We start from the raw sequence: 16,139 nt of genomic DNA, 5'->3' as shown, positions 1-16,139 counted from the left end.
CGTTGAGGAAGAAGAAGAAAAAAAGTAAAATAAAAGTAAACTTGCGCTCTAAGCTACTTAAAAAACTTTCTAAGGCTGCATCGAACGGTAACGTTGTGTCCGCTGCCATGTTGGATCAACACTCTACAAGCTTCGGTGTCGCGCATAGACGTCGTCATCGTCTTGCTGCCCCCCCCCCGTTCTGTGATTGGTTCCCAAACTCTGGCAAAAATAAGGGCGGTGGTTTCCAGGCTGACTTTGCAGTGAGAATGAAATCGCACGCAAAGCAGCATGGGAATTCCCAGGCTAACCCCCATTCCCATTATTGAGAAATGTCTATCCTGTGGAACGCCAAGACAATTTGACTTCATTTTTTTTTGCTGATTTTCCATTGCCTTCCCAGGAACTTTTGATACCTTTTCACAAATAATTACCTGGAAAGACAGTCTCACAACCATTAAACTTGTGACCAAAACATCTCACAAGTTGGTCAGGCATGTAAACAACTGTCATGTGATCATGACCAAAATGACCAAGACGATGGGCAGGTGGGTCAGTGACACAGATGTGATTTTGATGACTCCCAAAATGTGAATGCTGAAGAGAATGGGGAGAAATTTTTTAAAAAAACTAAGAAAATAATTCAAGTTGTCTTCTCTCCATAATCACTATGCTCTGGATGACTGATACTCTACACCAGCATGATGTGCAAATATGTCTGGGAATTTGTTGTTTCTAACAGCTTGTTGCTTTCAGGTTTTTAATTTGACCTGACTTAAATCTCGGCCTTCTTCCTTTGACTGAACGTTCAGGTCCTGCTTTTGTGGGTGTTGTCAGGAAAGACTGGTCCTCTGGCAATAGCATTGCCCTCTCCTGGTCAGAAGTGGAACAGCTTCCTTCAGACATAGTGGATTATGAAGTCAAATACTATGAGAAGGTACAGTAATAATTCCTGAAAAGAATGTTAACTTTGCTCACAGAGTGATGTGTGTTGTTGGCAGTCAAACACCCAAATATAAGTCTAGAACTCTAGATCATCCATTTTTTACTGTCTTTGCTTTGTTTAGCATAGGATCTGGTAGTTATTAGGATAAAAATGATCTGTTGTGGCTAAATGTGCTTTTGTTAATCTGTTCTGGAAATGTGTTTGCGCTTCCAGGAGCAAGAGCAGCTGAGTTACTCATCAACACGGACCAAAAGTCCCAGTGTGGTGGTAACAGGCCTCAGACCCTCCACTGTTTATGTCTTCCATGTGCGCGCTCGCACTCCTGCTGGCTACACAGCTTACAGCCCCAACTTTGACTTTGCAACTGCAGCTGAGGGTATGATTGTGCATGTGGGTGTTTGTGTTTATCTTGCCACCTATATTCAATCACTTGGATTTGTCACAAAATCCCTTTAGATATGCACAATTGGTCTCAAACCCAGTGAAATCATTTTTGTTCAACTACACTATAAACTGCCTGCAGAAATGTGGTCTTTCTTTGCCACGGCTCAGTGTAAGTTACTGTTTTTTCAGTAAGTCCATCTATTTACCCATGGAATGCAACCTACACGTAACTGCCTTGTACACCCAATGAAATCATTTTTGCTCTTGGGTTTTGATTGTTTTATTATTTATTTCTATTCTTCCCAGCTGGTGAAGAAGCTCAAGATCGGCAGCCACATCTATACAAATGTTTTATTCTTGACCTTTGTCGCAGGATTAGTTCCCAGGATTTACATAGATATAAAAAAAAAAAAAAACACCATGGTTATGTCTTTCTAGTTTCACACACACACACTGCAGCCTGTCTTTAACACTTTGTGTCGTGCACTTCAATTCTAACACCCTTAACTGATGAGTCTTTTCACATTGTTCATAAAGCTCACACAAACCTGGGCGGGCTTGGACACATATATCCCAAATTGTAATCCCCTACACAGTAGAAGAGTCACTGTGCTTTGAGAATGTATCATTTCTACGTCAAATTAAGAATTTGAAAAGTGCTACTTCGGGGCTTTCATTTCTAGTCATGGTAAATAAATAATGATTGCATTACATTTAATGAATTAGGCCCAAGGTCTAAACCACAATTAAAAAGTTATACAGTTTCTATTTTTTGGATTGATGTCTATATTTATTCAATGGTCTTGTTACTGTCTGTTTTGTAAATGGATGTGTACAGAACTGTGCAAAAGTTGTTTTTGGAGCCAGACTTTCTTATACATTTTTAAAGTGGTCTTCAGCTAACGTTTTCCAGGCTTTCTGAAGTTCTTTCAGTGCTTTTCTTTGGACATTGGCATCTCTTTTCACTAATTTTCTGTCCAGTCCACGTACCTAGATATTTTAAGTGTTTTTATGTTTGTAAGGCCTCTTAACACTTATCTATGAATCGTTCAAGCATAAAAAAGGCACTTAACTCAATGATTAACCAGCTTTCTTTCTGAAGAGGCTTTAGACTATGTTAAAGAATAAAAGGGCTCATACTAAACACAAGGGTTTTAAGTTCATTAGAACTGTAAAAAAGCTATTTCCTGTTTCCCTGGCAATATACAGAAAATTAAGGGGCTTAAGACTTTTTCACAGTGCTGCATATGTTCAAGTATGTGTGGCTGGGTTTTAGCTGCAACTTCTGTCTTTGCTAGAACACTATTGTAAAAGATATTTCATTATTATACAAATGGATTTTTTATGTCAATCTGCATCTTACTAATGCTGCCAGATTTCTTTCCAATTCATCTGGATTCAACAGAACACAAACAGATTGAATACAGCAATTTTCAAAATTGTCTTTATTACACTTAAAGTGCACATGGTTTAGCAAGACTAAAACCCAATAATGCTTGTTAAAAATGCAAAATGAGAAGCTCCTTCTGTTGCATTCTCTATTGCTCTAAATATGGAGAAAGTTTTAGGTTTGTGACACTAACTACAAATATTTCATTTTCAAACATTGTAAACTGCAGCAGCAGCAGCTGCATGCCATCAAACAGCCACTTCTCACATTTTGAACCCCATGGTAATGGAAACATGTACTGATGTATCTCACTTCTTTCCTCTCACGTTCCTCAGATCCAGATATTGCTGATCAGGGTCAGGTTCTGGTGGTTGTCACGGCGTCAGTAGGTGGCTTCTCTCTTTTGGTGATCCTTACCCTCTTCCTTCTTATCACTGGACGGTAGGACATTTGCTTTTCTTTCTTATCACCACCAGACCACACACACCTGCACACACAAACACCGTTCCATCTCATAATCTTTGGAGTTAGTCTACAACCAGAAGTCTGTTAATGGACTCTTTTTTTCTTTTTTTCTTTTTTTTTTGCCACCAAGCAGACACTCTTATTTTCCAAATGACTGGACCAATTTTCTGCCTAATTACTCAGCATGTAATTCATGTACCAGCAGTTTGCTCCATTCCATTAACCTCCAAAAGGTTGGCACAGACTCTTGTCTTCAACCCCCTCTGGTTCAGGGGGTTTTATTATTACTGGGACATTTTAATAAACAATGAAAAATTGCCAGAAAGTCCAGATAGTTTGTCTCGATTTGCACCTAATTGTGACACAAGCTGAAATGATAATCTTTGATCACACAATTTAAAAATAAAATTAGCTGAAAATAACTTAGAAGTGGGAGCCATCCATCTAATTTTACAGGAGTAGACTTGACTATTTATATTCAATTTGTATGAAATAACTACTACATGCCAATTTAAAATAAGTGGATGAGTGCTTGGATTAGTTATTTCACATCAGACCCCTGAGTCACTCCTGCAGCCTCAATAATCTTTTTGTCCATAATATCAGATATGTTATTAAACATGGGAGCTTATCAATGACCGATGACTTACTGCTGAGTGCGGATAGATGATACTGCTCCTTTTTCCTATTGTTAAAACCTCCTTTGTTGCTGTCTATCATAACATCTGTATGTGATGATGATGTCACAAACGGATCCCACTGAATCTTCACTTTGATTCAGTCTCTCATCCTGAGCATGCACTGGGCAGCAGGTGACAGTGGAATGGAAAAACTCTTTTAACAGAGAGACCTTCAGCAGAACCTGACTGAAGACTCAGGATGAGCGGTAATCTGCCTCGACCGGCTGGGGGTCGAAAGGAAAGAACAGATGCGCAAGCAAACACAGCAACATTAGGCCAGGGATATCTGTCGTGTGAAAGAAGAAGGAAAAAGAAACACAAATTAATGAAAACAATGATGGCATAATGTGTGAAGAGAGGTGCTCTGTGCATCTTGAGAGGTTCTCCGGCAGCCTATAGCAGCATAATTAAAGGGGTAGATCAACCAAGCCAGCCCTAACTATAAGCTTTATCAAAAAGGAAACCTATTCCTAAAAGTAGAGAGGGCTTCTGGCTTTGGAGCCCAAAGTAGCAGCTGGTTTCAAAAGAGAGGAGTCTGATAAACTGAGGTTCTGCCTCCCATTCTACTTTCAGAAACTCTAGAGACCACAAGTAAACCTGCAGTCTGAAAGCAAAGTGCTCTGCTTAGAAAATGACAAACTATGAGAGTGCTAAAATACAGTGGAGCATGGAGAAAATTCAATTATTTTCTGGATTTTTTTTCATTTAATTTCTGGAGCCAATGAAGAGTAGCTAAAATTGGAGAAATATGATCTCTCATTCTAGTTCTTATTACCCACTGCTGCATTTTGGATCAGCTGGAGGCTTTTTCAGCTCAATAATAAAAAATTACAGTGGTCCAATCTTGTTGTAAAAATTGCATGCCCTAGTTTTCTGCATCACTCTGAGACAGGATGTTCCTAGTTTTGGCTATTTTACAGAGGTGAAAGAAGGCGGTCTTAAAAACTTTTATTTTTTATTTTTTTATATATATATATGGTGAGTCGTGGTATACATCCTGGAGAAAAATAGCTCCAAGGTTTCTCATAGTACTGCAAGCCATGATAATACAATCCAGAGGAAGTATATGGCAAGGTAGTGTTTTCTAGAGGCGCAATCTTAGTCTGTCAGGATTTTGAAGAATTTCAGAAGCAGAAAAAAACACAGTACAGTACAAACAGTACCATGCTCTCCTTTGAACCAGGTTTGATGAAGTATTTTAATATTATTGACTTATAAACTCTTTGATTGAAAATATATAAACTTGAAACATCTTCGCACATTTTTTACCATGACTTTTCTTAAAAGAGAAACCTTGGATATTTTTTAGTAGCAGATACAAATTGCTCCTTTAGCTGAATAGCTGTGCCTGATTGTTACGTTTGTCCCTACTGTGGCTTTGTCACTGTGAATACAAAAAACTTTTTGGAAATTGAAGAAATTAAAAAGAACTCTGTTAAGTGAAGAAGTGAAATTGTGCCGAAAGGAATGAAGACTAATGGTGTGCATTCACTGACACATTCAAGTGGTACAATGTGAGGGGGGACAGATTTAATTAAAATAGTTTTAGGGTGTTTCTGTTGTCAAAGCAAATGTTCACTTTCTCACCTTTTGTCACATAAGTCTGTACATTTTTTTCTGTTGAATATGTCAGTAAAATAACTCAGTACAAAATACTGAGAGGATCATTAGCAGAGTAAAAAGTCAGAGGTGTAAAGGGCAGTTTTATGTGATGAAGAGCATGATTCTGAGACTTTTGATTGTCTGCTTCACTTAAACAGGTGTCAGGGATACATTAAAGCCAGGATGAAGTCGGAGGAGAAGAGGACTCGCTTCCACAGTGGGCATGGTACTTTACATGAGGTTTTTACTCTGTATGTGTGTGTTCTGTACTGATGTTGTTTCTGGAGTTTGTACAGGTTTTCAAACATGTAGACAATGTGAAGTGTTGCACAGTGGTGTGGTGGTTAGCACCGTCGCCTCACAGCAAGAGGCTGGTTCGAATCTCAGCTGGGGCCTTTCTGTTTGGAGTTTGTATGTTCTCCCCGTGTATGCCTGGGTTCTCTCCAGGCACTCCGGCTTCCTCCCACCATCCATAAACATACATTAGGTTAATTGGTGTCTCTGAATCGAGTGTGAGCGTGGATGGTTGTTTCTCATTTGTCTCTGTTCGGCCCTGTGATGGACCGCCGACCTGTACAGGGTGTATCCCGCCTCTCGCCCAATGACAGCTGAGATACGCTCCAGCAAATACAAATAGGTTCATTTCATTGAGTTGTCAATCAGTGTTAAAATTTGCCAAATTGCAAATAAGATTTTCCAGAATCTTTAAATTGGTTAAGAAATTATATACATTTTTTATGTATTTAATTTTTTATTTTTTGCAAATATGTTGAATATTTTGTTATCTTCTGTAAAAATTAACCAAGGGATGATTTTAGAGGTTGTTTTTTTAGTATGTGCGTCTAAAAATTATCCTGAAGGTTAGTTTGCCCAGCAGAGTCTCAGCAAACAAAAGCCAGCTTTAGTGTCAGCAGAATATTTGCGAAGTGGTGCATTAACAACCCCAGTTATCCTAAATTCAACACAATGTGTTGTCAACTTTACTGCATATTCTCTACTTATATAGAATATGCACACTGTTCCAGTTCCCAGAGCACTGTCAGGGCTCACTTTGTCAGAGCTGAATTTCCTTACATCTTGCTTTTTTCTTTTTCTTTTTCTAGACATGTCTTAAAATTAAATAAACTCAAAAGATACTCCTTAACTGGCTGAAACAGAAAAAAAACTGGTATTTTGCTTATTGAAGCTTCACATGGATTTGTTTGAAGGATTGTGGCTTGTAATGTCTGCAATGTTAGATGAGTAGAAAAAGATCAAACAGAGGGAACTGAGATACCAAGCACAAAGTGAGGTTTAAAATACCATATGCCTTATATCAGCCGAGGTATGCCTGCCCTAAGTTTTATTAACTTACAGTACATTTTCATGCATGTAACAGAAAACACAATCCAATTAAGAAACAAAGTCTCTTCTCAGACAAAGATCCGAATCAGGCAAGAAATGCTTTTTTTTTTTTTTTAAATACTGCTTGATGATGATTTCTACAAAGTCAGACAGTGTGACTGTGTCAAAAATAAAAATAACTTTTTTGCCCTATTGACTCACTTTAAAGTGCTTTTAGAGGCTTTTAGGTGCACTGAGAGCATTCTCTTGCTATTTCGAGTTATAGTGACTTATATCAGCTTGAACGCATTTCTATCCTAAATCTTCTTTTCAGCATTCAAACGCTGACAGCTACATGCCCATAATTGGATTTTCACAAAATTAGATCCTCGGGTTAAAAAATTACAATATTGCCCGAACTGATGTGCTTCAATTGCAGATAAAACAGAGTTATTGATTTCCCCAAGGGGAGGACATATCCTTCATAAGGAACAATGTGGCGTTCTGTTTTTTTCTGCAACAATTTGGGCAGAGCCCTTGCATCTTCAATCTGACGCCTGCAGGGGTGTAAGTGGGGCTCCTGAGACAGCTGTTCTACCAAGTGTGGGGCTGATTAAGGGATTTTTGAAGAAGAACATGCCGGATTGTTAAGAAAATTATTATAACATGCTGACATAGCAATACGTCCACACAGCCCTGCTGTGTTGTTGTGGAAGAAAGATTACACAATTTCTGTCTGCATCCCCAAAAAGTTTGTGTGTGTGTGTGTGTACTTGTTTATGTGTGTCCTGTTTCTTTTCTCCCAGTGGATGGAGGGTTGGACAGAGTCTTTCTATTTTGGTTTTATTCATATGGGGTCCCTCAATGTCAACTCAAGGGCTTTATTATGGGGGCTCTCTTCTTGGATTTTTATTTTTTATTTTTTTCTTATTTTCTTTTTGAGGAAGGAACACACTTAATGAGAGTGCTTCGGATCATCCTCTGATTATCATGAAAGATTTGGGTTTTCACATGTTACTTTGAAACACTGTTTGCCCTTTAACTTAGCCTTTGGAGAGACACGCGGGCTACCACAAGACTCTGGTCAATATCATTAGACACAGTAACGCAAAATGAGTTAACGTACACTGTTTCAGACAATGTCATTTAGTTAAGATTTTGTTTTTGAAGTTAGGATTTTGACTTTTTGAATGAAATTTGAATTTTTCTTACAGAGATATTTTCTATACCACAATAAAAATGGTATGATATGAAAGGAATTCAATTCATTCATTGGCAAACAAATGATTGAATATCCTGAATTCGGCATTTCTCCCGCAGTGAGTTAGAAAGGTTGAAGCTCTTGGTTTCAACTAAGGTGAAACCTTATGGATGGAATCTTTTCTTGTTTTTTAAAATCCTGGTAGATCATCAATTTTCAGATTTTAGGTTCATTTTCTGTTTCTTCTTCCAGTAAAGAGTAAAGACAATATCTGAAATACACATTTTGTTATATCTTATCTGCACACTGTCAATTGCCTTATTATGTAAATCACCTAAGAAAACAAAATCCTATCAGGACTGTCATTCATTTACTTCTTTTAATGGAATATTCAGATAAAATTTGAAATTTTTGAAATATCAGATTGTGCCCTGAATGGGCCATTTACCTTCAGTATCATTGTGTGTGGGCCTGGAGCCTATCTCAGCGGTCATTGGGCAAGAGGCGGGGTACACCCTGAACAGGTCGCCAGTCCATCACAGGGCATTGTGTTATACGTGTAAAATTATTTTTCATAACATTTTAACATGGAAAATGTTAAAATGTTAACAAAAAATGTTCACATTTTCTCTAAAAAAATAAATGTGGCCTTTAAACTACACAGATACCCACAATCTTGTCACAAAGTAGGAGTTTAGAGCATATATTAGTTTAAATTTGTATTACTTTTTGAGTTGTAGATTCTTGATTTGACCAAAGATCCCTTCTTACTTTTCACAAGATGTCTTGGTCCATTTTGGATTCCTGTATTTGACAGAAATCCACATAGAAATGTATCAGACTGCTCAAAATCCTGCACACAAGAACTTATCTGTCCCTCTAACCATACTAATTGTTAATTAACATTTCAAAGAGGTTTTTTACTTTAACACCTAAACTTACGCAATAATTTAGACCAAAATCTTTAATCTGGGACACGATGAGTGTTCCAACACACAAAAGTGGAAATATCATGAACAAAATTAAAGCAAAAGAATTTAATTGGCACAAACTGTACCTGGATAATATGAACACAGTATAGTTGTTGTTGTTGAAATAGTTGTTATTCTAGTCTTTTCTTGTTTGTTCTTTGCTGTTGTGAGCTGGGTAAACATCAATTAGACAGGGGGTGCCAGCAGACTCAACGAACCGGTGGAAAAGGCTTCTTTTTCAATAGATGAGCTTAAACACCCCGGAGACTAAGGTGGAATGTAGACACCTTACTGGAATCCATCTCAGACAAAATTTTCAACCTCCTACAGTGTGAACTGACACAGCAATAAAGTACACTTAGTCCCCAGCTCATCTGCTGGAGGAATACCACGGGCTGGTTCTAGTTATCATTTTTGCCAGTCATCATGCACAGTACTCATTGCTGCATCGTCCCCAGCCTCAGCCAAACAGGAGGATGCTGAAAGTCTTACTGCCTGCAATATGTTTTTATGCCGCTTTGGGACATTTTTTTTTTTTTTACCTCCTTCTTTTTTTCTTTTCTTCACATTTTTCCATCTGTTGACAAATAGCAGAGAGAATTTACAACATAATAGAAGCAAATGCTCCGGCAGTTATGGACACAGACAGTTGAGTCAATAACCAGCTTCTCTGAAACAGTCTCAACAAAAAAAAATTATTATATCCATCAGGACAGCTGAATATTCTGTGTAGCTACAGTGTTGAAATAACATCTTTATGGAGGCAAATGTTTGTTTTTGAAATCACAGAAACACACAAAGGACTGAAGTGGGATATAGAATACTTTATGCATTAAGAGCAAAGCATATGACCTTTTTTCTCACAAGTCAGAAGTTAAATTTGGAAAAGGGTTAAGATGTCTGTCAGGTTCAAATACCTACAAATTCATAAAGAAGAGAGAGAGAGACGTTTAGGATTTTTAACTCATGAGGAGAGCGTTAAAGAGACCCTTCATTACAATCTCCAAACCCGCTCTGGAGCATCTCTACATGCCTCCTCAATTTCATTAGGAAAATGGGTGTATACAAAAAGCAAACAAAGGAAGGGTATCTAGTTTCAACCTGGACCAGGCCACATTCCTAACAGTAAAATTTACGACCTTAACACAAATGAGCAAGGCCCACTTCAACTCAAGACTCTTAATCAATAACAAAAACAGAGTATATATGGGATAACTAACACAACATGCATTTACAACTCAACAATGTCTCATACAGTTACGTTCTAAATTCAATTTGTATGGAAAAGTACGCCTAGTCCAGCTCCTTAGACCGTTCAATTAAGGAGGTAAAGTCAAATCAGCATTTTAAAATCTGAAAGTTTGAAAAAGGAATAAAGTAGTTCATATAGTACAACACGTTTTTTTTTTTTTAAAGAACCGAAATGAAATACTATTCAAAAACTAAAAACTACAGATGAATAATCCGTGTTGAACTGTCACACTTTCATGGATGTGTATTTTCATATGTAGAGAGATACATGGAACAAAAAATGTATCACCAATGTAAAGAGCCAGTCATGTGTCTATATTAAGGAGTGAGATGGTCTGGGAAATAAGGCTCTGCCTCTCAGTTTTGGTCATCAGTATAAATATAATTTTATTAAACATTTTAATGACTCTGGTACTGCCACACCAGGTTGTAGATGTGAAGCAGCGAGGGGAGCACTGTCCTTAGATACACTCCACCAAACATGGCTCTGTGGTCCTGCACTGAACAGTTACTGAACCACACAGACAGTCAGAACACTCTCCATGGACCCTGAGTAGAGAGTTTTTATGATTTCAGGGGAGTCCTTGTATTGCCTTATCTGGTAACACATGAAAGAGCAGCTCACTCTAAGACCAAGTTAACTCTTAACACTCACAAATCTTTAACACTCTGATTCTACTGATCCCATTCTCCAGTACACTGAACTATGCTATTACAGAATGTGCCTGCTTTCTCTGTCAAAGAAATCAGTTTTGATCAACATTTCTGGATGAGGTCAATACATAATTTGAAATACCTTTTTGCACATTAGCTAAATGTAATGTGGTTAACAGTGTGAATATACCATGTCTGCTGATCTAATACCGTTCTGAAAATATGTAAACATCTGTAAAACTTCCAAAAAGATATGTGAAAATCTATTAATTTTGTATTTGAGTTGAGTTGCGCAGAGATGGCAATCCAGTTGTCACAGTTTAACGTTATACTTCAACACGTAATGCAGAACATCAAGCTATATGTCTCTTGTCTTCCAGTCCCATTCTCTGGAATAAAGACTTATGTGGATCCAGACACCTATGAAGACCCCACTCAGGCTGTGGAGGAATTTGCTAAAGAGATAGACCCCTCATATATATGCATCGACAGGGTGATTGGTGCCGGTAAATGCATTACTAACACTAATCGATCACTTTTCACTTTATAGGCTACTTTGTGCATGCTATTATTCAATATTATCAGCTAAACTGATATTGAAACTGTCCCAGAGATGGTTGTCTGGCATTTGTGATAAAGAAGTAATCTCACTTTATGTTTAGAATAGCCTTACAACGAAATGCTGAACTCCATTTAGAACCTAATTTTAGATTTTTATTGCCACTCCGAGCAGCTGATTTAAGATAGATTTATGATATTATAGCTAAAAGAATCAAAGCTTGAATTGCCAACAATAAACAACAGTGTTTGATGGTTCATTAAGCTGAACAGATAGTCTCTGCTTTAAAGCCTTGTGCTTATGGAGGCGCCCCTGTTTAATTGCTGTCTAACACAAAGTCTCCATCTAGTGGTTGCAGCATGTAATTATCTGTTTTCAACATGACAAAGTAAGAGCAGCACTCTGTAAGGTAATTACATCGCTCTTATGATTCAAGTCTCTGTTTTAACTTGCAAAGTGTCTCAGATGGAGTTTTATTTTCACCTGATCATGTGATCGGAATCTTTATGTTGCTTTTAGAGCTTTTATTTTTATTTTTATCTGCAGCAGTGATGAAAAAAAAAAAAGAATACATATTGTTGAAAACATTCCAGTAGACTTAAAGCATGCAGATAGATTGACTATGTATGATGTGTTATTACAGGTGAATTTGGAGAAGTGTGTAGTGGTTGCTTGCGTATACCCGGTAGGAAGGACGTCGCCGTGGCAATAAAGACACTTAAAGGTGGCTTCATGGAACAACAGAGACGCGAGTTTTTGCGTGAGGCCTCAATCATAGGACAGTTCAACAACTCCAACATCATCAGGCTGGAGGGAGTAGTCACCAGGAGTAAGAGCTTTACATTTCTCTCTGTTTACATGTGCAAGTGTTTCTCTACAATTTTTCTGCTCGTTCGTCTCTGCCTGTGGTGGCTTTAAGGGTGCAAAGCACAACAGCATAGGACAAAAAAAAAACAATAAAACCAGAAAACCAGAAAACACACCATATGTATGTATTTTTTTTAAATCAGCACACACGGGATCTTAGAAAACATTTTAGCAGGCAAGAGAATATTTCACTACACAGAAGAAAACCGAAGAAAAAAAATAGACATCACGATAAAACACAAAACCAAAAACATTTTACAAAACACCACAACAAAATGAAGAAGACAGGAACATTTGAAAGAAACAAAAGATAGAGAAGTGTTTTGTTTTGTATTTGGGTTAGTCATTAATTCATAATTAGTTAAGAAAATCAGAATATACTCATTTTTCTGACACATTATTTTCCTGATTATAAGTTTTGTTGTGCTTTGTGAAATGTTGTGTTTTTGGTCTCATTATTTTCTGCAATATCTTTTTTTCTGCTTTGTTGGACTACTTCTGTTTCGTGAATGTGTTTTCAATCTTGATTTGTGAAATTTGCTTAGGCCTTGGTTTTAATGTTTTCTTTTTTCCCTCATTTTTGTGTTGTGCACCTCAGGGCCACCATACCTTTTTTTTCTGTCATTCAAATCATGTCTTTTACTGTTTCCTCAGGTAGACCGGTAATGATTGTAGTGGAGTACATGGAAAATGGAGCCCTGGACACTTTCCTTCGGGTGAGAACGGATCTTTACACATGCGCACTGTTTTCCATTAAAACTACTGTCTATTCCCATCGTCTTTGTCCTCTTCAGACACGCGATGGTCAGTTCACAGTGCTCCAGCTGGTAGGCATGCTGCGTGGCATTGCAGTCGGGATGACCTACCTTTCAGACATGGGTTACATTCACAGAGACCTGGCCGCTCGTAACATCTTAGTGGATGAAAACTTAGTATGTAAGGTGTCTGATTTCAACATGTCCCGTGTCCTTGAGGATGACTCTGAGGCGACCTACACAGCTACAGTGAGTGTGGATCTGGCAGAATTTTATGGTCAAACAATGTGTGAACATCACAAGCTTATTCCATGTTGCTGCTTTGTGTCAGGGGGGGAAAATACCAATCCGCTGGACGGCACCAGAGGCTATTGCTTATGGAAAGTTTTCCTCAGCTAGTGATATCTGGAGCTATGGTATTGTCATGTGGGAAGTGATGTCATTTGGAGAGAGGCCTTACTGGGAAATGTCCAATCAAGATGTAAGCTGCAGATCACATTAGACACCATAAAAACTGAACACTTCACGCCATTCCTTTTTCTTTTTTTTTCTTGTCTGTTCTGAGAAGAATAACTGTAAAGCTTGATTTAAACTTTTATGGTTTAAAATTCAACATTATCTTTGCTGATGTTCATCTCAGGTCATTTTATCAATTGAAGAAGGATACCGCCTCCCAGCACCCATTGGCTGTCCTGTGACCCTGCACCAGTTGATGTTGCACTGCTGGCAGAAGGAGTCTGGCCAGCGCCCACACTTCAACGATGTGCTCTCTTTCCTGGACAAACTCATGATCAATCCCAGTAGTCTGCTGAGTTTGGTCAATGATGCCCTGAGGTAAGTGACATGTAGCTTTTGTACAAGTTGGTTTGAACCATACACCTCACACAATAAACTGAGACCAAATATTTTAAAAGCAGATTGAGGTATGTTTTAGAAATACTTATCACCATCAAAAAAATCCACTAATATTTACAAATGAGCCCAACAATATGCCATCATGCCTTTCTGTTCCAGTCAACATTTTGTTTGTCCTCAGTTTCCCTGACTCCCCCGAGGAAATGCCGGACTACCCTCTTTTCATCTCTATCGGCGACTGGCTTGATTCCATTAAAATGAGCCAGTATAAGAACAACTTCCTTGCAGCGGGATACACAACATTGGATTCTATTTCAACCATGAGTATAGAGTGAGTGGAACCGAATCATGCAGAGTGCTGCCACGGTATCTAAAAGCACACTAAGAGGAAAATTAGTGGCATCAAAGGAAAAGAGAATAAAATTGATTCCTATACTGTAAGTTTTGTCCACAAAAAAGATGTTTTACATCTCTTCTGTTTCTTTGTGATTTGATCATTTGGTGCTCTCCTTGTTTAATTTATCATCAATAAGAAAATATGTACCAGTAATTTACTGAATTTCTGCAACCCCATAACCAACAAAAACATTGCGAAAGCTGATATTTTTTTTAACTGTCAGCAACATCTTTTTAAAACGTTGGGACAGGGGCACTTGTGTTGCATCACCCATCTTAACAACAAAAACCAACTGCTGTAGTTTTGTAAGTGAAATATTTTTCCGTTCATGCCTCCTTATTGTTTCAGTTGCTCATACATTTTGGGATCTCCTTTGTTGTATTTTTTATTTCACAATGCAGCAAATGTTTCAAAGTATGACAGGTCAGGACTGGAGGCAGGTTAGTTAAACACCCAGACCTTTTAAATCTAAACCCATGCTGTTGCAAAATGTGCAGAACGTTGCATTGTATTATGCTGTCTTTCCTAGAATTTTTTTTTGCCTGGATTGCAATATATGTTGCACCAAAACCTCTAAAATCCTCAAATGATCTTTTGAATTGTGTGCTGATAAAAAGTTGGACAAACCATCTCCTCTTTAGCCTGGAGGATGTAGCGTCCAAATTATTACAAAAGAGTTTCAAAGTTTTATTGATCAAGTGATTGACTAATGTTTCTTGTGCTAATCTCAATCAAAATGGAGAATTAAATCATTTCCACAAATGACTACTTTATGTCTATATTTTATATATTCTACAATGCAATTATTATTACAGTGTTGCGTTCCTCTTTATGTGCCGGTTTGTGGGTTTGTCTCACGTCCTCCTTCAAAACTCAGTGTCCTTTTCTCCTCTCCAGTGACATCAAACGCATTGGGGTCTGTTTGATTGGCCACCAGAGGAGAATCATAAGCAGCATACAGTCTCTTCGCCTGCAGCTTCACCACATCCATCAGAGTGGCTTTCAAGTGTGAGACCGGAGCACAAAATGAGACTGTGTTTCTTCACCAAGCTGGAGTTCCTTGGCATCGTCATTCAACTAATTGCACAAACACCAGACTGTTAGGTGTTGCTGGTACCACATGCTGCTCATTGGATAATGGTCCACTACTAGACTCCATGCCGTCTAGATAACATGCAATCATCGTATTATGGATCATCTCATGGACAGCCTCCACAACAGCCCACCTCTTTCAACATTGGCCAAATGCGGTCTCTTTATCTCAGCAAGTTCTTGCATTCACTTGAATTTAGGACTTGTTCTCTCTAGTGTCTATTCAATTGTTCACCAATACCTCTTCTCTTTCCAAGTGACAATCCAATGGTTTCTATTGACTTTGAATGGTCTCAAGTCTGTTACCTCATGACCAGGGGAGATAAGGGGAGGATATATCTTGTGGCGATGTATGGACAAAATGTGGTTTTATCATTTCCAGCTGGTTTATGAAACAAGTCGCAAAAAAATAAAGATTGACACAGAATGGTAAATACATGTTTTCTGAACTGGAGACCGCTGAATGTCAAAAGGTTTTATAGAAATGTATGTGCTCTCCACATGATAATGCAGTATGTCTTGTACAAAAAGTCTTGTGAAAGTTGTATGTTTTATTCAGTGCATTTGTTCCTTAATAAACAAGTCTATTTTAATACTTAGTTTTCTCTCAGACCTTAACCACCTCAGGTCTAAACACTGATTTGTCATCATAGCATGCCTTTCATTAGTTATGCACACCAATACAAAAACACAGAAACAACCACAGAGCTATCCATTGATGCCTGGGCTCCCTCAAAAACACATAACATCCTATTAATGGTCTCTTAA

The 16,139-nt window shown here is 38.0% G+C and overlaps 1 protein-coding gene across 2 annotated transcripts in view; it reads left to right on the top strand.

Annotated features, from left to right (window-relative positions):
• Positions 1-15,927, top strand: part of LOC142369250 (ephrin type-A receptor 6-like) — a 74,111-nt gene extending 58,184 nt beyond the window's left edge. The window contains exons 9-20 of one of the 2 annotated variants that reach the window (XM_075451670.1): positions 792-916; positions 1,139-1,301; positions 3,035-3,140; positions 5,605-5,672; positions 11,227-11,352; positions 12,049-12,234; positions 12,927-12,988; positions 13,067-13,276; positions 13,359-13,508; positions 13,668-13,861; positions 14,064-14,213; positions 15,177-15,927. In XM_075451670.1, the coding sequence (XP_075307785.1) occupies positions 792-916; positions 1,139-1,301; positions 3,035-3,140; positions 5,605-5,672; positions 11,227-11,352; positions 12,049-12,234; positions 12,927-12,988; positions 13,067-13,276; positions 13,359-13,508; positions 13,668-13,861; positions 14,064-14,213; positions 15,177-15,291 (1,655 nt within the window). In that variant the 3' untranslated portion in view covers positions 15,292-15,927. Of the gene's footprint in view, positions 1-791; positions 917-1,138; positions 1,302-3,034; positions 3,141-5,604; positions 5,673-11,226; positions 11,353-12,048; positions 12,235-12,926; positions 13,277-13,358; positions 13,509-13,667; positions 13,862-14,063; positions 14,214-15,176 lie in introns of both variants that reach the window. The other variant, XM_075451607.1, reaches the window with a different exon arrangement.
• Positions 15,928-16,139: the final 212 nt, after the last annotated feature.

This window comes from Odontesthes bonariensis, chromosome 1 (genome assembly GCF_027942865.1).
Source record: "Odontesthes bonariensis isolate fOdoBon6 chromosome 1, fOdoBon6.hap1, whole genome shotgun sequence".
Taxonomy (NCBI): domain Eukaryota; kingdom Metazoa; phylum Chordata; class Actinopteri; order Atheriniformes; family Atherinopsidae; genus Odontesthes; species Odontesthes bonariensis.
This window is presented reverse-complemented; position numbering and strand designations above follow the sequence as displayed.